Source organism: Microsporum canis, genomic scaffold, assembly GCF_000151145.1.
Source record: "Microsporum canis CBS 113480 supercont1.5 genomic scaffold, whole genome shotgun sequence".
Classification (NCBI taxonomy): domain Eukaryota; kingdom Fungi; phylum Ascomycota; class Eurotiomycetes; order Onygenales; family Arthrodermataceae; genus Microsporum; species Microsporum canis.
The window spans coordinates 1,967,927-1,989,727 of NW_003299165.1; the positions used below are offsets into that span (position 1 = coordinate 1,967,927).

General features: G+C 48.0%; 6 protein-coding genes across 6 annotated transcripts; 3 read left to right on the plus strand and 3 right to left on the minus strand.

The window, feature by feature from the left end:
* Positions 1–169: 169 nt before the first annotated feature.
* MCYG_05828 (malate dehydrogenase) lies at positions 170–1,124 on the plus strand (the record flags this gene model as incomplete). The annotated part of the gene is made up of 3 exons (XM_002845913.1): positions 170–760; positions 856–927; positions 1,020–1,124. The coding sequence occupies 3 exons, from the start codon at positions 170–172 to the stop codon at positions 1,122–1,124; spliced, it is 768 nt and encodes a 255-aa protein (XP_002845959.1).
* Positions 1,125–1,698: 574 nt separating this feature from the next.
* Positions 1,699–6,216, minus strand: MCYG_05829 (conserved hypothetical protein; the record flags this gene model as incomplete). The annotated part of the gene is made up of 2 exons (XM_002845914.1): positions 1,699–3,365; positions 3,426–6,216. The coding sequence occupies 2 exons, from the start codon at positions 6,214–6,216 to the stop codon at positions 1,699–1,701; spliced, it is 4,458 nt and encodes a 1,485-aa protein (XP_002845960.1).
* Positions 6,217–9,310: 3,094 nt separating this feature from the next.
* Positions 9,311–10,132, minus strand: MCYG_05830 (conserved hypothetical protein; the record flags this gene model as incomplete). The annotated part of the gene is made up of 1 exon (XM_002845915.1): positions 9,311–10,132. One exon carries the CDS (start codon positions 10,130–10,132, stop codon positions 9,311–9,313), a length of 822 nt encoding a protein of 273 aa, XP_002845961.1.
* A 953-nt stretch (positions 10,133–11,085) lies between these two features.
* On the minus strand, positions 11,086–13,786 carry MCYG_05831 (FACT complex subunit pob3; the record flags this gene model as incomplete). The annotated part of the gene is made up of 9 exons (XM_002845916.1): positions 11,086–11,352; positions 11,415–11,487; positions 11,540–11,758; positions 12,020–12,259; positions 12,316–12,836; positions 12,893–13,115; positions 13,180–13,223; positions 13,423–13,471; positions 13,716–13,786. 9 exons carry the CDS (start codon positions 13,784–13,786, stop codon positions 11,086–11,088), a joined length of 1,707 nt encoding a protein of 568 aa, XP_002845962.1.
* A 374-nt stretch (positions 13,787–14,160) lies between these two features.
* Positions 14,161–17,975, plus strand: MCYG_05832 (conserved hypothetical protein; the record flags this gene model as incomplete). Its single annotated transcript, XM_002845917.1, has 3 exons — positions 14,161–15,331; positions 15,385–17,685; positions 17,749–17,975. The coding sequence occupies 3 exons, from the start codon at positions 14,161–14,163 to the stop codon at positions 17,973–17,975; spliced, it is 3,699 nt and encodes a 1,232-aa protein (XP_002845963.1).
* Positions 17,976–18,875: 900 nt separating this feature from the next.
* On the plus strand, positions 18,876–21,449 carry MCYG_05833 (conserved hypothetical protein; the record flags this gene model as incomplete). The annotated part of the gene is made up of 6 exons (XM_002845918.1): positions 18,876–18,895; positions 19,005–19,237; positions 19,312–19,885; positions 19,953–20,097; positions 20,215–20,581; positions 20,638–21,449. 6 exons carry the CDS (start codon positions 18,876–18,878, stop codon positions 21,447–21,449), a joined length of 2,151 nt encoding a protein of 716 aa, XP_002845964.1.
* Between the last annotated feature and the right edge of the window lie 352 nt (positions 21,450–21,801).

Consider the following 21,801-nt stretch of genomic DNA (forward strand, 5'->3'; position numbering starts at 1 on the left):
ATCTCCTGGGTTTCTCCGTGGATAATATCCTTTCCTCACTACCTTCAATATTGTATTTAAACCTCACTCTCTACCTATATATCTCCTCCTTTGCGGCTCATTTGTCTTTTCTATTATTCCAACCAGTTCCCTCAAACCAATTGCAGTTTTGGCAATTGTATTAAACACAATGCATATCCCTAGACTTCTTTTTCCCCTTCTTACAGCATTTTCCACGGTCCAAAGCGCCGTGATACACTCAATTCGACAATCAAATGGCTTATCTGTTGTGGCCGCTGAAGTGACATCCATGGGCCGAACGTTAGGCTGTGATATCCTGGCCAAACAACTTCCAAAACGAGGCCAGTCTCCAGAGTTGCCAGTCCCTGACTTGGGCCTTCGATTAAAGTATATTACTTTGGGCGTTGGGACTCAGAACTACACCTGTGCCAACGGTGTCACCAAGCCTGTCCCTGTTGGCGCAGTTGCAACTCTTTACGATGCTTCTTGCCTAGCTTCTCTAAACACTCGAGCTATGCACATTATCAACGCGATTTCATTACATTCATCAAAAGCATTAGCAACTTGGGTGCTCGAAAAACTCCTAAAGACGACTGTTCTAGGCCACCACTACTTCACTGGAGGCAAGCCCTTTTTCGACCTTTCAACTCATGGTGGCTCAGATAGAGCCTATGTGTCTGTGGCCGCAAATGTCCCTGCTCCCAATAGCCACGACGTGCCCTGGCTGAAGCTGGATACTACTGAAGGGTCTGGTATAAAGGTATGCTCTTTATAACTCTTACACAGTATAGTCAGGCGTTCATCCCTCCTGATACAAGCTGAGTGCTTGTGGCTGACTGTTTGTAATGTATGCAGGCTGTTTTCCGAGTTCTCACCCACGAGGGTACGAGCCCTGCAACGTGTCGAGGAAAGACTTCTGAATTTCAAGTTCGTTATACTGCACAATATTGGATATATGGTTAAGCAGCAATACTTTTCCAGCACATAAACCATATGTTTATCTGACTATCTACTGCAAGGTTGAGAGGGAAATGTACATTTTGGAAAGCATAATGGTGAGACAGGACATAAAAGCAAAACAATATAACATATATCTGGGCGAGCTGTTCATGAGTTGCAAATAAATGCCGCGGAGCAAACATTATCAATGAATATTGGATCACAGTAGCGGGCCATAGACCTTGAGATACACAGATACAATAATCATAGTAAGAGCACAATGAAACTGTCACCACTTAAGGGCTTCAGTGTTATTAAGTATTAGTTACGACCAGCCGCAAATAGCCTATCAAGGATAGGAGAGTGTATGTACCACAAACCAAACGGTATAAAACAAAGCGCTGGTAATACAGCGACAGAGCAAAAAACAGAAAAAAAAGATATCATAGAAAGGCCGTGAGACTGTAGATGTAGTTAGGATGCCCAACCTCATAATACAAAAGCGTGTATGGTTGCCATTCGGTTTATCATGATATGCGCTAATATTCATGAAATATGCAAAGAAATTGTAGCAAAGCAAAAAATAAATGTGAGCTATAAATGCCGCTATAAAGATGGGTCATAAATGTCGTTAGATTCGTAGGAAAATCACTCATAAATGAGTTAGAGAATTTAAATGCCTCCGGGTATCGCTGATGAAAGATGTAATAGAAATGTGTGAATGGCATAAATATCGAGGTTCGCCCGGTGAATGATGGGTTATACGCTCGCAGTTCTCCTCATGACTTCGCTAGGCTTCTGTACATAGGCAATCAGTAGCCTAAACCCAGTTCCCCGTCTTCTACATTCTCGTAGAAGCATCTTGTCGGTCCAGATGTCCTGATTCTGGCTATCGTTGAAAATGGCTAATTCGTAGCACCGTGTGTGCCACCATCGAGCAACTTTTGCAACCATCTTAGCGATTGACTCATCGTTTGATGGAGATGGCGAGGGGTCCGATAGAAGATCACCAAGGGACATGTTCACATCGTCAGACGGAGCACGTTTGTGTTTCTTATGAGCCGCATTATCTGTCCATTGCCGGAGATTAGAGCCATTATGCTGCTGTGGCAGGTTAGCAGCGGACTGGTTTGAGCTCGACGTGTCCGATGACTGCACAATGGTGCCGGCAACAGGAACAACGACCATACATCGATTTAAGTTGGCAAACCCACGCTTACCAAGTAGCTTCTGGATGTTATCGCTGGCAGGCTTTAGGCAAATATTAGGATCTGTCGTGTATATCCGTTCCTTTAGCATCCTAACCGCTTTCCGAGTGCGGCTACCCATGTTCACCATGTCTAAATCCATGACGCTGAGTTCCAAGTATCCACCAGGGCGAAGAACACGATAGCACTCAGAAACGGCAATATCATATGCAGCCTCAGAACAAGCAGATGGGAAGCGCATGACCGCCACGGTAAAAAATCCCTTCGGAAAAGGGAATGGGGTTTTGATACCAGAGCGATGAATCATACGATGATTCGGTGGAGGGTCCCACGCAGCCGGGTTGCTTAATGTAGAATGAGGCGGCGGAGTAGAAGTGAGGTTGTAAACCACTGCAGAAGGATAGGTCAGAGCACAGTAAAATGACCAGTCGTCATTGCCTAACCCATCAATAACCAAGATGCGAGCTTGATCCTGGGGTTGCATATGGTTTTTGGCTGGGCTAAAGAGGACACGACCGAAAGATAGCCAGCGGCTAGTCATAAGCGAGCCCGAACGGACATTTGCCTGTGCCATTGGATCTATTTGCTTAGGCTCCTTTTCAATTGATTGCATTGTGCTCTCTCTCGGCGTACACTTGGCTGAGTTGGCACCACCTTGAAGTTCCTCTCCCAAAGAGGCATAGGGGTTGTTGACGTCGGTGAAGTCGGCAGAGTGTTGTTTACTCCCAGCGTAAGTTGAAATGAGTTCACCAAGGGACATTGGTTCAGAGGGTGCAATAGATGAATGTAGGGCTGAGAGAATCATAGAACGGCTGAGATGTATCGAATTGTGGTCAGGCAGTGTAGAAGTAATGATATCTGGGCATTGCAACGGGGAGATTGGAGGCGAAATGCCATTTACCCCGCTCAAGCCCTCCTGCAAGACCTTGGAAGCTCTGGTAGCCATGTTGAATGATCGGGATGTGTGAAAGTGACCATCATCGGGGGTTTGTGGCGAGGTGACCTTGTCCAGAAAGTCATCATATTCCTGCCATATTTCATCGTCTGTAAGTTTTGATCCGGGAAATGGGAGGACGGCTGTAACAGCTGCCATGCTACCACCATCCACACTCTCAGATGATACAGAAATCTCGGATCCCTTTCGTGGGGAAAAAGAAAGGAATTCTTCTTGCGTTGGTGGGCACAGAGCAAATCGATTCGGTATACTTTCTGTCATACCTGTATGATTATATGCTACAGCTGCAGCGGTCACTGTTAGAGAAGGCCCCTCTCCTATACTGAATGGTCGTGAGAATGATTGGAGAGATGGCTTATGTTGATTCCTTCCGCTTGGAATGACTGGGGGTATCCTGCCAATAGAAGCTAAGCGGCTGGGCCGGCCTGTCCGGCTATTCTTTGATGCTGAGATGGCGGGGAGCACGCCTGTGTTAAAGAACACCCTGGGAGAGGACGGACGTCTCTCCGAGTTATTGTTGATTAACCCAACCGGTGGTTCTGGCAGTAATATTGATTGACCGTGTTTTGATCTCAGTCCAAGGCCATTAGCAGCTTCAATTTCGTCCTCCGTTGGTGGTGATTCTTCCACTCGCGCCATTATGTCCTCTAATGGATCGGAGTCAATCTGTTCGTTGTCAAGAATTGCATAATGTGCAACAGCTCGGGAAGATGGGATCTGAGATATAGCGGCAGGCATTTCCGGGGTTGGTTCAGGGTCCTCCTTTGATTGCTTCTCCCGAAGATTCGGGTTGCTTCGTTGGAAGAAATTCCATCTTCCTGTTTTCTCCGATTTTTTCTTCTTCGGTTCGGTTTTTGTCTTAGAACCTGATAGCAAGGATAAATTGGGAGTCTCATGGTAAGATATATCTGAGCGACTATCCGTACTGGCATCTGATGGGCGTCTAGAGGCGGAGGGTCGAGGTTGAGCAACTGATAAATAGGGACTAGATGTCTTGTGGCCTCCAAATATCTTTGAGTTGCGAAACGAGCGACGCCGTTTTATTTCTGGTGACTGAGAGTTTCCAGGGTCCAAAAGGGAAGGCTGAGGCGGAGAATTCATCGGTTCTGGGCTCTGAACCAGCGTAGATGGAGGAACCTTGGAGCCAGCGGCGGAAATAACACTCACATTACTCTCGCTCTGCCCGCTCTGGGTACGAGTTAAAACCAATCCATTAAGCCCGCCACCACTGATGAAGACGGGCTCCAAGCGGTCCAGGAAAAAATCATCGATTTCATGTCCCATGTGACTGCTAGTAGTACTGTTGTTGCCAACTGACCTACTAGTGCTCGTTGATCTCGCTCTCGAAATACTGCTTCCGACGCTAGTTCGTCTGCCTCGTTGGGAATATTTGCCGTAACCCTCATGCCCCGTCCCTGCAGAAGGGCATCTGCGTGACCGGTTTTCACTAAGCCCAGATTGAGTGACCTGAGGAACAGTCTTCGATTTTCTTGGGAAAAAGCCAAGTCTCCTTGGGACAGTGGTAGTAAGCGGCTGTTGCTGCTGATTTGGCTCCTTCAGCTCTTTATTATCGTTGGAAACCTTGGATTCTTTCCCTGAAACTGACGTTTTCCTAATAAGATTCGCCTTGGGAGTTACGGATCGTAGCTGTGATTGGGAGCCGGTATCGACTTGACTTGGTGACGGTGAATATGCTGGCAGTTTGGATGAACCCCTAGATTGTAGCGATTCCGTCGAGGCATTTACAAATGAGGAGGCGATAGCTGGTGATTTAGCACGAGCATTAGAGCCTGATGATCCTCTCTGTTTGTGGGTAGGAAGCCTTGAAGAGGCAAGGTTGCTCCAAATAATAGGCGACGACTCTAGCTTCAGTGGTTCTGCCCCCTTGCGACTCGGTCTGCTTGGAGAAAGCCTAGATGTTGACCCTGAGCTAGGAAGAAGAGATGGCTCTTCCAACCTTGGAGTGGCCACATCCGCTTTTCTGTTATCCCCACTGGACCCTATTTCACCCAAATCACCTACAGGCTGCCAATCGGCTTGACTTGAAGGGTACAAGGGACGCATAGGCGCAGGTTGAACTTCTGGGGCATCATGGGCAGTTTCTCTCACACCCGGACCTGCAGTTGGCGGTCGCGGAATAGGCTCGGTTTGGGATCGTCGAGGAAGTCGGGTCGAGGGAGCAATTGTGCTCTTAGTTTCGTCATATGAAGGCATGGCCGCCAGGCTTGGGCGAGACCTTTGGGTTCTGAAAATAGTTGGGCTGGGTTGTTTTAGCCGTGAGCTGTGGATGGGATGTACGATGCCGGGAGAGTATGATGAAAGCGATGTCGGCGTTGATCCTCTACTCCACATACCAGGAGAGTCAGTGTATCTAGTTGAAGGGCTACTCCCCCCTGTGAAGATTGGTGTTGGGGGAGGGAGGTTTAAGGTATTTATCGATGTTGATAGGCCGACGAATTCCTTTGGGACGCGGGATTGTGATCCTGATGTTGGAGGTCTAGCCTCGCTTGCAGGTGTTTGGGAGGATGGAGTTGGGGTAGAGTACTGTGGTCGAGCTGGAACATGGTCAACTGGGGGTCTAGCTGTTGCAGTGCAGCTAGTATCTGATTCAATCTTCTCTCGTGCCTCAATTTGCGGCATTTCCAGCTCAGGCTTCTCGGACATTGAGGCCTGTAACCTGGCTCTGTTCCGTTCTGCATACTGCTCTATTGAAGGAGCCTTTCTCCGGAGAACATTCCGTGGCCGTGATTCAGGCAGAGACGGGCGTCCAAATTTCCAAGAAGGAATTGATGATGACGATTGTGATAACGAAATAGCGTGTTGTGGTACATTGGGTGAAGGCGTGTTGTTTGGAGGTGCTGCATAGTAACGAGAGGTCGGCATGAAGGAATAGGATGGCTGTCTCAAGGCCCCGGTAGATGTACTAGTTTCCTTGGAAGGTTTCCTAGAAGACGAGTTCGACCTCACCATCCTCAGCCTGCTATACTCCTCTGACTCTGATGCAGATGAATCCCGTCTACTTTGGGGGATGGACGACGGCTTTGGGATGCTCTGCTTGGGTCTTCCCTGTCCAGAAGAGCCGCTGGTGGGTAGTATGGGGATCCTTGAAGTCATCATCTCAGCCGCCTGTCCTCTTGTGTGTGCCGGTAACTGGTTGACTGTATGTACGGCTGCTCCTCGTGATGCCATGATATGATGGTCTCTGATACCATGGGCAGCAGGCCTCGAGACCGGCTTTCCAAAACAATAGCCGATTCAGAATGACTTATAATCATATCGTATGCCACATTTGGTGACGGTTAAAAGTTGAAGCCTGTCTCTTGAGTTAGCAAAGGGCGGGATGAAAGGATATCATGCATGAGAGGTCGCCACCACGAGGGCATACTCACTTTGTTGTATTAGGTGACGGGCAAAAAAGCAACTATATTTCAAATAGTTGAACAGACCGGTAGCCTGACCGATGAGTAAACCAGCTGGTATCAACAGAGATTGAAATATGCATAGACCAGACGCTTTGAAGCCGGGGTAAGCTGGATTAAATAAAGACAAAAAAAGACACAAAAAAAAAGTGAAGCGAAGTATAAAAAAGATATTAATCATCAACAGCTTTATCGGGCACAAACTACTATGCAGAGGAAAAAAATAAAAAAGCCTAAAGACGGATGGCACAGTTTGACAAGGTACGCTGTCAAAAAGTACGGCCAGGTCAATGTATATTAGGGGCTCTGGCTCTTCGGCTTGCATCCACTCCGCCACACACAAGGTCGGCGGGGCCGCTTAGCGCACACAGCGATGAAAGCTGTGGCTAAACGGCCGCTTGACCACGTAGGCAAGGCAGTATGATGGCCGTCTCTAACCTCAAGGGCTATTCTGTGTAGCGTACTCCGTACAGAGGAAAGAGAGAGATGAAACCAGGTGGAGGACTGATGCGAGTCTTTTGCCGGGGGAGGAAGATAAGCAAGGAACATGGTGGACGGCGGCGCATTTTAAGAGAAAGAAGGAAAAGAAGAAAAGGTCCCGATACAAGGGGGAAACAGAACTAGAAGCAGGCCCCGCGACTCGCTGACGATCGCACGTTCTCTTTCTCTCCAGTTAGACGGCGACGGAGGCAGGTAACGGGGGTTGGCGATGGGGAGAGATGGAGTCAATGGGCGCTTGCAGGCGAGAACGGAGACAGGATTCGCATGGATATCGAGACCCAGGTCATGCATGTATCTCCACTTCCAGGAGGCCACTCAGGTTGGAGCATCGGAGTATTGAAGACTGTGCTAACTCTTGTCCACAAGAAGTATATTCTGGCTGGCTGGCTAAAGGAAGACTTTGCTTCGAGTTACCGAGCCGAGTCATGAATCGTCCAACCGGTTGACCGCTGCTAGGTCGTACTGTTCCAGTGTTATATTAGCTATCAAATGTAGCAATGCATAATTAATGTTCTGACAAGGTGATATGTCGACGCAGAAAACGTCGCAGCGTCCTTGTATATGTGATACGGAAGGGGCTAAGTCAACAGAATAGCCTTTGATCTGAGGGATCCGTTCCATGGTCCATCTCATGGATACTCTCCGTGCTTGCCGTTCCGTGCCGTAGAAAAGTATTAGTTATCAGCTAACTAGGGGTAGAGAAGGACTTTCTCTGGTGTACTCGGCGCTTCCGCTGGACCCTTCTTTGCAACCCCTTGGCCAGCCCATGAGTGATGATTTGCTTAATGCGCAGGAGTCAACATCTGGGCGCTAACTCTTGTCACGTCCAATGCCGAGCATATAACTGGGCATTCTGATGGAGAGAAAGCGTCTTTGGTGGAGAATCTCTCGAATCGAATTCCGAGCAGTACATAACATGTACCCGTCTATACCTGTGTGACTGAGAACAGGGCACGGGGAACGAGCATGCATTATTCTAGAGCTAGGCAGGATCGGAGCAAAGAGCTAGAAGTAGATAATGGGGGTAAGATGGCTGCAGTTGACACCGAGATATGGCGCGGCTCACTGGCCGGAGGCACATCCAGTCACATCAAAAAGGCACAGGTTTGCTGCATGATTCGCCCACTGGCAGCTCTCATCCCTGTCGAAGAAGCTGTTATCTCTCGTTATAATGCTTCTTCTAGCGGCTGGAGGTTTCCACATGGTGCATCTTGTCTTGTTCTGGTCGCTGGTCTCTTCTCATGATTTCTCTCCAGACGGCTCGAGTTTGCCACTGCTGGAGATTCGTATAACCAAGTAAAAAGTTGACCATAGCAGGGCGATCACGCAGGAGTAACAGACCAGCTTAGTTGGCTAGTCTAGTCACTGATTACTTGCGTCTTCTTCTCGTATGACTATTAGTTGTTTGATATGCACAATAGTAGGGCTGTTTTTGTGGCTGAGACGGAGGCAAGTATCCCAACAGCTCCCTTCGTATAACTTATCATGCATCTCTCATCGACAGGCCATGTTTACTGGCTCTTCCGTCTGCCAGGTCCCTGGATCCCATGCAAACCTCAGCTCTGCTGTACTGGATCGTCTGCGCCAATCGTCTCTTCGTCTGTTTACTCCTGCTGATCTTGCTCATAGCCGACCTCGTGTGATATTAATACAGGAAATGAAAAGAAAAGAAAAAACATCGAGGAATAATAAGCTAATTCGACAGTTCTTCTAGCTCACTCACCTTGTTCAAGGCTCTTTCATTTCATGGTACAATGCAGGGTCAACTGATGGCGCCGCTGACGGATTGCACGACAGTTTGACTATCAACCAGCGCCGTCGGTTGAGCCAGGTATATGTCATTGAGAGTAATATATTCTGATCAGCTCATCATGATATCCACCCCTTACACTGAAAGCAGTGTTCGTAAGACGTGTAAAAAGTTGAAAATGACAGGCTTGGAGAGCTGAATTTTGATTTGATATTTGGTTTTTGATATACAATATTAATGTCACCACGCAAGATCAGACGCAAGAGGAAGAACGAAGAAAGAGAGAAAAATGTGAAAGGTCAGACTTCGTTCCGGACAAACTCCTAAACCAGGTAAATATTGGAAAGACACACGGAGGGAAACACCAGTCATACAATGTCAAAAAAGAAAGGGGACGTTTTTATGAATTCAGACATAGGAAAATAATATCTCAAGGCGCATTGATGGTCGATAACTCGTATCGCACAAGACCAAAGAACGACAAGAATAAAGAAGGTGAAAGGAGAGAAAGAAGGGTCAAAGAGCTTGAATTGCTTTGCTACTTGGCCGCAAAGCGCTCTTTTCTCTTCTCCATTGCGATACGGTCAGCCTCGCTGACCTTGTCTTTACTGCCGCCGTTTCTGTTGCCTTCGTTGCGGCCTCTGCGTGGTCCTCTCCCTCTACCTCGACCGGGGAAGTTTCTACGCTTTCCCCGTCCGCTGTCTCCGTCATCGCCCCGTCCTCTCTTCCTTGTAGGTAAAGCTTCGTCCAGCCCTTTCACCTTAGGAGCCTCATCATCCGCCGTGCCAAACCTCTTGGCCCTTGCAATCGCCTTTTGCGCCTCAGTCGTTGCAGGTTCATCAGCAATTCCAAACTTGGCGGCACGGGCTTTACGTTTCGCAAGTTCGGCGTCGGGATCCGTGGTTGCAAGTCCTCTGCTATAGTCAACAGCAGGCTTCTCCGCGGCTTTCTCTTCCGTCGCTGCCTTCTTGTCGGTGCCATTCGTCACTTGTTCCTTCGTGGCCTTCGATTCTGTAGCGCCAGCCTCAGCAGCCACAGTCGCACCTTCGCCCTTGTCATCCGGCTTCGCAGCATTCACATTCTGCGTGGCCGATGGCTCGGCGGCCAGCTTTTGCTCTGGCGCAGCAGCTGGGGCCGCCGGGGCCTCCTTCGTAGCTGCTGGCGTTGCCTCTGCCGCATCGTCGTCCCAATCAATAACGTCTTCGGCTGCAGGCGCAGGCGCTGGAGCTGCTGCTGCTGCCTTATCCGCCTCTTGCAGCCGCGCGACCATGTCCGCCTTCTTTCCCGTATGACTGAGGCCACGAGACTTGAGAATCTCAATCAACTCAGCGTTGGTTTTCTTGCCGTATTCGACTGCCATGGTGATGATAACTTGTGTAATGAGACGAAACGTAGGTTGGTATTGCTGAAGCTGGATCAGTAAAACGGATAGCTCTGTCGAGTGGTGAGGAGGTGGTGGATGTTAAGGGAGATGGAGGAGACAAACGTCGAGCGTTTCGGCTGAGGGAGAACTAAGAGGAACAACACAGTAGCATGGCCTTTGATCAATACAAAGAAGGCGATGGCTTTGATTCAAAATTCCCTCCAACTTCGCTATTGTTGAAGAAGTTGAAAAGTCGCGTTGAAGCTTTCATCTTACATAATCATGACATCGCGTTAAGCATTTATCAGATTCTTGGCATAGTCATGTGATGCTTATGTCATAACGATGTAAAGTAACAAAATATCGATAGAGAAAGAAGCTGATGACATGACAAAAAGATTTTAGTTCAATCAGCCTTACAGAAGGGAATACGGAATAGACCTCGGGCTAACATCTCGATGTGGTTGACCCTTGATTATATCTGTATACGTGTTTCCAGTGCCTGATCGATGCTGGATGCGCTGGTCTTCGCCGGCACTCGCCGCATGCTGCGCCACATATCCAACTGTGGCGTTCGAAATAGGGTCTTCGTGCTTTGTTGGCCTGCACAATGACATCAAACAACCTATAGGCCGAGGGATGTCAAGAGCAGATGTGAAATAAGAAAAAAAAAACCGTTGTAACATTATCAATGCGTTGGGAAACGCCTCTTATCCCACTCAACCTTCTTTTTTGTTGCCATCACGTTCAAATCGGCTATTGGTTGAAAATCGCACATTAAAGAGAAAAATGTAAGTCCACGATTCCACGACTGAGCCCCGAGTGTATTCTTGGGTAGATAGGCAAGTAGAGACGCAACAACATAGTGGTACATAGGTTAGGCAAGCTTCGTAGAGCAGAGCGGTGCTGAGAAATGTGGCAAAAAAAGGTACTACTATTCTAGATGAGCCTTATTTCTGAACTTTGGACTTTTTCTTTGGCCGCTCGTCTTCATCATTATCGGCATCATCCATCTCTTCATCACTATCTCCGCTGCTGCTTGCGTGTTCCGAGTCGAATTCCTCAGCCACCTCCGAGTCAGAGTCACCGACGAAGTCTTCATCAGGCGACTCCGAGTCTTCAGCAGCAGAGCCACGGTCCTCTTGGACATCAGCGTCATCATCACTGGAGTCCATCATTTGGTCGTTCTCAAGTGCAGTTGCAATGAGGGTGGAGGCCTGGGAAGTGATAGTGTGTTAGTGTCCGATGATAACATATCAAAGGGGGTAGATGATCATACCTCTTCAACCATCTCGTTCTTGAATCGGATGTTTTTAGCTTTAAAGAAGTCCTCTAACGGTTGTTGTTCCTCACTGTAAAGTATATCAGCATAAACTGCAGATGCAGATAGACGGAGAACCATACCGGTTAATATTGCTAAATTGATGTTCTCCTTGTCCTCCCTTAAGGGTCATGGTGATATCAAAGGTACGGCTGGCAGAGACGGTGCCACCAACTCGAGACATTGTGATGACCGATATGTTTTCTATCTGAATATAGGTGGCTGGCTTTGGTACGAACATAAAGCTCTTATCCAGGCAGAATAGGAGACCCTCGTTGGCCTTGGTAGAACATTTGACACCGCTATGGCCGTGGTGACTGCGGGATGTCAGTAATCAGTGCATACGGATATCAGTAATAGTGGTTGATTCTCACCTGGCAAAGTCTCTGGATGGCATGATGACCTTCTTCCCTGAAAGGCCACGGAAAACCTTTGTGACGACCTGGTGGATGGGCTCTTCATAGTGAGCTTCGAGTTTGTCCTTGTATCGAGTTTGTAGAAGCTCACTGGCCATTATTAGTCATGGAAGAGTAGCTGGCAACGGGAATAGAGGTCAAGCTTACTCGGTCATATTTAGATCAATGCTGATTTCATCATCTAGCTTCAACTGCATCACCAGGAAGGGGTATCTTGTCTGACCCTGCCGAAGAGGGGGGTCTAAACCAAGGGTGATGAGAGTGTGAGTGTCGTCATTCTTGGGGAGCAAGAAGAATTTCTTGATGGATTGGTATTGGATCTTATAGTCGTACGTCTTGCCCCGGAGTCGGAATGAGCTTTCATACATGTCCATATCGAATCGACCTCTTCATGAAACGTTAGCAAAACCAGACAAGATACCAAAGTTGCCAACGGTACAAACCTAGGAGTAAGATGCAGCACATCGAGGAATGTAGCAAAGGTGTCACCGGCAACATCGCCAATCTCTGCCTTGTCCATGAGTGTTTCATAGAACAAGTTTGCAGCATTTTGTTCTTCAACCTCTTCTTCGTCATCGGCGCTCTTATTATCTTCTCCCTCTTCTCCTTCTTCCTTCTTCGACACTGTCCCTGGAATGTAGAATCTCATCTCGACAAGCTCGTCTCTGCCCAAGCCGGCCTTGCGCCCCCTGTTCTTTGTGCTTCCCGCAGGCTGTTCCTTGACGCTGGCCGCATCATCTGTAGGGAGGAAGAATTCAACCGCGACTTCGTTCCTGCCGGCCAAATTTGTGTTTGAAATTTCCGAGTAAGGGACTTCGAAGGCAGGACGGTTCTGGACATTGAAGCTGAGCTCTGATTTCCCAAACTCGGCTTTCCCCCAGTTCCAGCCTCGCAGTGCATGCTCTCTGTTCGTGAGGTTGACGCCGTACCAGATCTTGAACGCCTTGGCGGCTCTGTCAAAGTCCTGGTTTTGTAACGTTAGAATGCGCACACGTATAGGACACCTAAGGGAGACCGTACATCTTGTTCGAACCCGTCGAGCTGGATAACTCCACAGGTGCGTGAGAATATCTTCAGCTCGTAGCCCTTTGCAGCTCGACTCCATTCAGCCGCACCAATGTTGCTCTTGTCGAGGGTGAAGGTGTCGCCGCCGCCAGATGGTTTCCAGCCCATACCGCTCTCCGCGAGCCTGCATTTCCCCGACTGCTTCGACAGGTCGAGATATATGTTTTCGAAGCTCTCCCTGACATCCAGTCAGCTCCATCCATCCTGCAGACTGCACTTTCAATGGCACAGAAGATACTTACATCCTGACGACTGGCGCGCTGTTGGCGTTGTTAAAAGGCACAGGCTTCACCGAGAAGCCAACAAGGCCAATTATCAGGCCTTAGACGAACTCGGAGCTGTCGACAGTATCCTCAGGCTCGCATTTACCCTGTCGCTGTCTTCAGTCGCTTGCTCTCTCTCTCTCTTCCTTTTCTCTTTTTTCTATCGCGTTTCGCTTTCACGAAAGCTCTTTATCAGAGTTGACGCTAAGCCTAATCGGGCACCTTGAGCTCGACTTTTCTTGATGTTGATATTGGAGAAGAATCTTTTTTACTAAATGCTGAATCAACGTTAACACATGCTGGACGTCACCGAGTATGAGTGACCATATGCATGAGTAAGGTAGAGTACGGTGCGTATCATAATGCAGCGTCGAGCGATGGAATATCATAACCGCACTCTAGCACACTCTAACACTCTAGCACACTCTATGCCATCTACATCTACACCTTCATCTACACCATCTACACCTTCATCATCTACATCTACACCTTCATCTCATCATTTACATCTATACTGCATTACATAAGCCGCATCAACTTTTATCCGAGAGGCCGGCTTTTCCCCTTTTTGGCCTTTTCTTTTCATCGCTCGAACTTCCAACTTTCGACGTCGAGTTTCGCTGTTCGTTGTCGTTCGTTCGTTTTGTCTGTTTGCTCGACGGCTTTATAGAGAGAGCTGATGGAGTAGCTCTGTTGCTTTGCAGAAGGATAGTTTTGGCTTCACTGACCCTTTTTCATTCCTTGTTTTCCTATCTTTTTTGTTCCCCCTTCAACGGTTTTCTTTCCTTTTGTGACCTGTAGATCGCGTCATGTTCGATCTGTTTATGCCCTGATCGCAAGCCTCCTCCCAGAAACACTTCCCAGGATACTTTTTTGGCTTCTTCTCTTCATCTCCAGGAACCAGTGGGAGAACAGACCCATCGTCGCCCTCTCCGATACACACTACACGGCGACACGGCCATGGGGCCTCTCTCTCTGCCCGGACGGCGGACGATGCCCAGAAACTGTTTTGCCTGCCTCCTCAACGTCGTCCTGGCTCTCCCTCTCACCACCCAGGCAGCGCTCTTCACGCCCACCCCTTCGCCAAACCTCGACCTCGGTCCGCTAGGCCGCATAGCTCTCGTGGGAAACTTCGATGCCGCTTCCCTTTACTCATACAAACTAACAAATCACGAAGGCCCCGCCGGCTTCAATGGCTCCCTCGAACAGTCTCTCATCGCTCCGCTGCCGGACGGCTCTCTTTTCCCCCTATCTTCTGCCGATGCTGATATCCTGGCCCTGTGTTCGTTGAAAGACAAGGATGGATCCGTCGCCAACGTCGTCGTCGGTGGTAACTTCACCAGCCTCGGAGGTGTCGAGTCGAACGGCATCGCGATTCTCGACTACAACAACATCAGTGTATCTGCCGTCCCTGGACTCTCTGGATCGGTCAACGCACTCTACTGCGATAGCGGGTCAAGCACCGTGTACGTCGGCGGGGAATTCAGGAACGGGGACTCTGCCAACGCGGTAACGTGGTCACCCAAGTCTGGCCTCTCCAACCTCCCGTTCGGTGGATTCAACGGACCAGTAAGCTCGATTGTTCCCTCAAAGAATGGACGGATCCTGTTTGGTGGCTCGTTTGATGGCCTAGGAAACACGACAAGCCCAGAGCGGAAAGACCAGCAGGTCGTCAACCTGTTCACGGCTGATATCACGGCTGGTTCCAGCACAACCGCCGGAGGTTTTGACAACCCCAGAAACGTTATCTGCCCAACTGATGGTCAGGCTGGAGAAGGAAAAACCTGGTTGCTCACGGACAACGCACCAGGTTACTGGCGTGCCAGTTTGAACTTTGGATTCAGGCCCACGAAACTACGAATTCGAAATGCTATAATGGATGGAAGAGGGACAAAGACCTTTAGATTCACCGCCCTGCCGGATGGCGGGATTCTGAACATGACCTATATCGACCCAGAGAGCGGCGAAAAGATTCCCTGCGATGCAAGATGTCCCCTCTCTAATGACCCAAAGCTAGCCACTCGAGACTTCCATTTCGTCAATAATGTCGGGATGAGCTCGTTCCAGTTGGACATTTCGGAGTGGTACGGACAGGGCGGTGGTTTCACTGGTGTTGAGCTGTTCCAGGACGGTAAGTCACGCAGACGCTTCCGTTTTATGGCTTTCATAGCTAATTATTTATAGATATTTATGCGTATGCTGTCAATGATCTCAACGAGCCTACATGTGCTGGCATCCCTTTTGCCTCCGAGGCTACCACGACCGGAAACTGGAATGTTCAGCCATCTCTGGAAAGTTCTTCTGACTATCTATCCACCAAAATAGACACATCTACCGAATTTACGACCTCTGTCACAATTCTACCAGACATCAAGCAGTCGGGAAACTACTCAGTTACCATATTCACGCCAGGATGTGTTCAAGATGGAACCTGTGCCACTCGTGGGATTGCCAACGTAACCGCAACTTTCAAGTCCTCCGAGGACATGGCTACCCAGGCGTCCATATATCAGACCAACAACTTCGACAAGTTTGACCAAATATATGTTGGCCACGTCGACGCCAGCAGCAGCAAGTTCAGACCCTCTGTCACAGTCGCTGCTCGCCGCGATCAAGGTGTAATAGACTTCGTGGCGTCTCGAGTCCGGTTTCAGTTGATTTCATCTACAGGCGGCTTGAACGGACTGTACGAATTCGACCCAGGTGCAAAGACTGTCGATACCAATTTCACTAATTCCGCAATCAACAAGGCCGGTACTGAGCTTGAGCCCGAAGCCGCCGTGAACTCACTTATTTGGGACAATGATACCCTATATATCGCAGGAAATTTCACAAACTCGTCCATTAGCAACATACTGTCTCTTTCTGACGGAAGGGCATCTTCATTATCACAGGATGGTTTGAACTTCGCCGTCAAGTCGATGCAGCTACTCGACGGTCTACTCTACGTTGGTGGAAACTTTTCGAACACTGCCAGCGGCGAAAATGATAAGCTACGGGGTGTTGGAGCTTACTCTATATCTGACAAGAGCTGGGTCCCACTCGGTGCAGGAGTAAACGGCCCCGTCACGTCACTCGTCCTATTTCCTATCAATGTTACATCTGACAAAACGGAAACCACCATCGCAGTAAATGGGTTATTTACCGAGATCAACGCGGTCGATGGTCGTCCCGCTATCACAGCAAATGGGTTTGCCGTGTGGGTACCGTCAAAGAAGAAGTGGCTGCAGGAACTTGACATTGACCGTATGGCGTACGTTGGCCAGCTTACTACCTCCGTCGAAGTGGATAAGGATATCCTCTTGGCTGGGAACCTGGCTTCCGGTGGAATTGCTTCTCACGGCGCCGTCAGCCTAGTCGATAACAATAAGCTTGGGCTTCGTGCCTTACCAGTCAACATCGATCTAGGTCGGCCACAAGTACCTCAACGAAACGCAAAGCGGGCAATCGCAACTGACGATAGTAATGGCGTCCTTACCGGCCTATTTGACATGGAAGGAGGCCGCAATCTCACAATGCTAGCCGGTCACTTTACTGCAAAGACATCCGATAACTCCATAGTTAATAACTTAGTTTTCCTCGATGGTGCACAAAATGATGTCGTGACTGGCCCAGGCCCTGGGATCGATGAAAAATCAACTTTCTTGTCCCTTGCAGTTCACAACAACCTACTTCTAGCTGGCGGAAGGGTTTCCGGGCGAGTTGCAGATGCCAACATAAAAGGCCTTGTTGTCTACGATCTCAACAACGGTCAACGTTACGCGTCAAGCCAACCTTCTGCGTTAGATGGCGACAATGTCGAGGTACGCACCATCGCTCCTCGGCCAGGCACTACCGATATATTTGTTGGAGGTGTCTTCCAATCCGCGGGCTCTCTGCCCTGCCCATCAGTCTGCAATATTCAAATTGAGAGTAATCAGTGGAGTCGTCCCGGGACAGCTCTCCGTGGTGACGTCTCGGTTCTCTTATGGGCAGATAACGACAAACTACTTGTTGCTGGAAACCTCACCGTTGAACACAATGTAACCATGCTCGCGAGGTACGATGCTAAGGAACAGGAGTGGTCCACTATTACCGGGAAAAACTCTGAAAGCATAACTGGAGAAGTCAAGGCATTAGGTCTTGCAAGGAGTGATGGCTCACAGTTTTGGATTGCTGGAAAATCTAACAGTGGCATGTCCTTCCTTGTTCATTACGACGGTACTGAGTTCCGTTCTGTTGGCCATTTATTCGGCGATAATACCTCGATTGAAGGGCTCCAGGTCCTTCCCTTAACGAAAACCCACGATAAGACCGACTTGCTCGACGAAAACCAATCCCTCCTAGTAACGGGTAAGCTCCAGCTGCCTAGTTTTGGATATGTGTCTGGGGCCCTTTTCAACGGAAGCACTCTTGAGCCGTTCATTCTCTCTAGTATGTTCGATGGCCGACCAGGTAGCATATCTGGAATATTCTCTGAGAATACAATTAACGTTGCTGGCCACCGTAAGTATCCTTACTTATTCTCCTAAATTTAGAGGTACGAAGCTAACAACTCTTTGATATCAGACGGACAAAAACCCAGAGGAATTGTAGTCCTCATCTCCTTTTGCATAGCGCTAGGCTGTGTTTTCCTACTCGTCCTCTTTGGTATCCTACTAAACCGCTACCGCCGCTATCAGCAAGGCTATATCACTGCTCCACAAGGCACAGATCGGAAACCAGATCTCAACCGAGTTCCTCCAGAATACCTGTTGGAGTCTCTCCGTCATCGAACTCCTGGTGCACAAATTTAATCAATAAAAAGGAAAAGAGAAAAAAAATACGGAAAAAAGAAATAAACAACAAACTGAACGGCCATCACTTTCGTCATGCATCTTACTTACCCTTTGCGGTTTACGTACTTACTTCCTTCACACCCCGAACCTTTCTTTCCCCTGCCTCTCCAATCCTTTATCTCCTCACTTTTTTACGGTAATAATCAATCGGCGTTGGGAATCCAGGAAAGTAAATACCCTCTTCCAAAACTAATGGTTGGCGTTTTTAAGGCTGTCCTTTATCCTCGTTTGCTTTCAATCTGCCCTTTCACTTCTTGCACTTTCCCTACTTGATCTTGATCATATACGTCTGTCGGCCTAATTCAGTGCATAAGGACGGACCCGAAGTTATCTGAACTCCCATCCACGACGGTATATCAGTCAAGTTCGGTTTATTCTTGACCCCTTTTAAAGAGGACTAACCTTTTGGCGATGCTGTTTTCTAGTAATTGTGTACTCCAAATATGCGCTCACATTCCTTCTTTTTTCTTTTACACACATTCGGATTATAATACCATACCTTTTAGATAACATAACCATCGGCTTGAGAAAAAATACTAATAAATTAATTACACCTGTGTTTTACGTAGCTGACACTGTAGATTCTATGATACCAAATAAGTTCTTGGCCTTCGGGCGCTAAATGTGACTTAGTTTAATAGTTAGTAGCTACACCAACTACGTCTTTATCTTATCGTGTGAGGCCTCAAACTTGAACGCCCGCAACAGGTGGAATCATTTATGTTTATCTTTTTATTTTTTATTACGTCCTGGCATGAACATGGGCCTTTCCTCAGACTTGTGCCCGACTGTTAATCCTGACTGCAAAAGGAAAGTAACCCTAACTCCCTATCCGCGGAGAGAGTCTACCACGAAGTGATGCGCTCACGAACAGGCTGGTAAGTATTACGAGCAGCGCAACCCCCAGTGAAAGGTGATGAAAATGTATACCTTGCTGCTATCCTGCTATCAACCCAATTGCTGACGCGTTTGGTGCCGCATCATTAGCCTTACATGCCGAACGCGCAAGTTGAAATGCGATGAGCAGAAGCCTCAGTGCTCTCAATGCCGAAAGGCAGGAAGAGAGTGCCGACTTAGCGAAGCTGTCGTGTTCAGACACCAGCAAAATGCCTCGATGAACCAGGATGAAGGTGGAATCGCACCCAACAGCCTGAAAGGATTCTATTCCTATAAAAATACGTTTGGCGCGGACAGTGTCTGGCTGGATATCCCGAAAGAAGGTAGGTAATTTTGAGAGTAATGCATGATCCATGAAATTCTTTTGACGACTGGCTAATATGAAGACCCTGCATAGTGGTATTCGTCGATAATTCGGACCCTTACGCCGATGATCTAGGAGAGCAATATGTTGCAGACACTCCGTTAGGCACTCACGAAACATCTACATGGGGCCATGAAGGAGGGTTCCAAACATCTCCTATGGATGCGCAGACACATGGTCTGGATGCGCTTTCTGCTGCAGCAACAGCGGAGAACCATCCCATCTACCACTCCACCGTTGACCATATTGTTGAGAATAGCAGCAGCCATGCCAGGCTAGGAAACACAGAGCATCCCCCACAGCCAGACCCATCGAATTCATCCCCAAATAACGCGAAGACTCCAACAGCAGTTCCTCCGGGGTCTCCGTCTTTACCGCTATCTTCGCCTAATAACAACATTAATTTCATTTTGAACCCATTATCAAATGTTATACCACAGCCAATAGACCCTGATATTCAATTCCCTGAAAACCGAAGAGTGTGTTCTGGTACATCCGCTTCTTTGGCATCTCAAGGTTTAACCCAAGAGACAAGAGTTGCTAGAATCGAGACCGAGCATGAAACTGCATTTTTACTTCGACATTTCTCGGAAGGTCCTGGACAGTGGTAAGATCTTTTGATTATTCTACAACAGATGTATAATGCGAAAGCTAACTCTACTTAACCCATGCAGGATGGATCTGTTTGATATAGGAAAATACTTTGGTGCTTATGTGCCAGTGAAAGCCCTTACTAATCCACTATTAAAATGTGCTGCTTGTGCCTGTGCTGCAAAACAGCTTGCTAGCGTTAACGGGACTAAAGCCATAGTTGGAGGGGTATGCAAAAAACAAGCCAGGATGGAACAGTTGCCGGATGCTAATCGAGTTGACTGGTACTACTTTGGGACTAAATACTACGAAAAGTCTATCCAATTGCTTATGGAAGAATTACAGCATGATGAGCAATTGCCAGCGCTATCTGTGTCGGAGGATTATAGACATTGGCAGGCAGGAGAACTCGGTGATTCACTAGGCAACACTAACAAGGGGCGAAAGCTATCTGGTGCATACTCTGATGAAGTCCTTGCAGCTACTGCCATTCTTTCAGTATACGAATTTCTAGATGCAACCGGTCCAGCGTGGGAACGACACTTGTGTGGCATAAAATCACTGCTAGATATCACCAAGGCTGGGATGATATTCCCTGAAATACAAGATTTGCCAGAAAGTGCAGCCGCTCCGGCCACAAAAAGGCCTCGATTTTCGGAGGCAAGGAAAGCAATCTTCTGGAATTTTGCACGTCAGGACTATCTTTCGGCTTGTAAGATGCTCCTCATCATATAACCACTAGGTTGGGGAAAGCTGACGTGTTATTAGTTATTAATGAAGGTCAAACCAGGCTTAACTCAAGTGATCTAGCATTATGGACGGAAGCGGGCATCCTTCTCGATAATGCAGGGTGTGTTCAACAAAGCAACACCACTGAGCCAAGATACCAGAACAATAATATCATGAGGGAAGATATGATATCGAATTCATTAATATGGATTCTTTCGAAAATTGTGGATTTCATAGCCATGGGAGATGACATAAATACAGGTGAAAGTTCCCCGACCGGGATATCCCAGCACACTCTCCTTGATAGATGGCACCAACTTCAAGCTGAACTTGATGGATGGTATAAAAGGCTACCCGATACCTTCACGCCCTGCGCAAGAATTGAGTCGTCCCAGCCAGCGCCAAATCAAAATCCTACAGATTCACAGGATGCCTTCCCATTCCCCGAAATCTGGTATAGTATCCCAATGTGCGCATCAACGATGCAACATTATCATATGGCCTGCATCTTGCTACTTATCAATAAACCACACAAGTCGACTGCACGAAGAAGCACTGTTACAGACGGATTAAATTTCTATCGATCAATTGAGAACGATATTCAGAACCATAGCCGTGAGATCTGTGGGATATCTATGGCCCGGCCTGAGGCATCGGTACGCGTTCATTCCGTACAGCCATTGTTTATAAGCGGCCAGTGCTTGACCAGTGCTCCGGAGCGGAGGACTATTCTAGAAATTCTTTGTGGAATCGAGGAAGACCTCGGGTGGGCAACCAAATACCGTGTCCAGCAACTATTAAAGGAGTGGGAATGGGATGAAGCAGCCGTTGACTCTCTCCCAGGATCATAACCTTGTGCAAGGGTAGCCTTTCTCCGAGGGAGAGCACACATAACGGATACACACGGCGTATTCCAGGATTATCTGCATACAATCATGCCAGCTCATATCATGGTATGTTTTACGTCCCCTGTCGCCATTACGAGGCATTTCTCCTAAAGACGCTTACGCAAACCAATCAATAAACGTATGGAACGAAAAGGTCATAGCCAGGTTGGCTATTTACCAACAAAAAAAAAAAAGAGCTGGCTTTCTTGGCACATGCAAACCCTTGGATAGCTAATGGTTATATTATATGACCAGCTTCTACGCATATACTTAACGAACTATTCACTATGGTCGCGGCGACACATCCCTATGTATA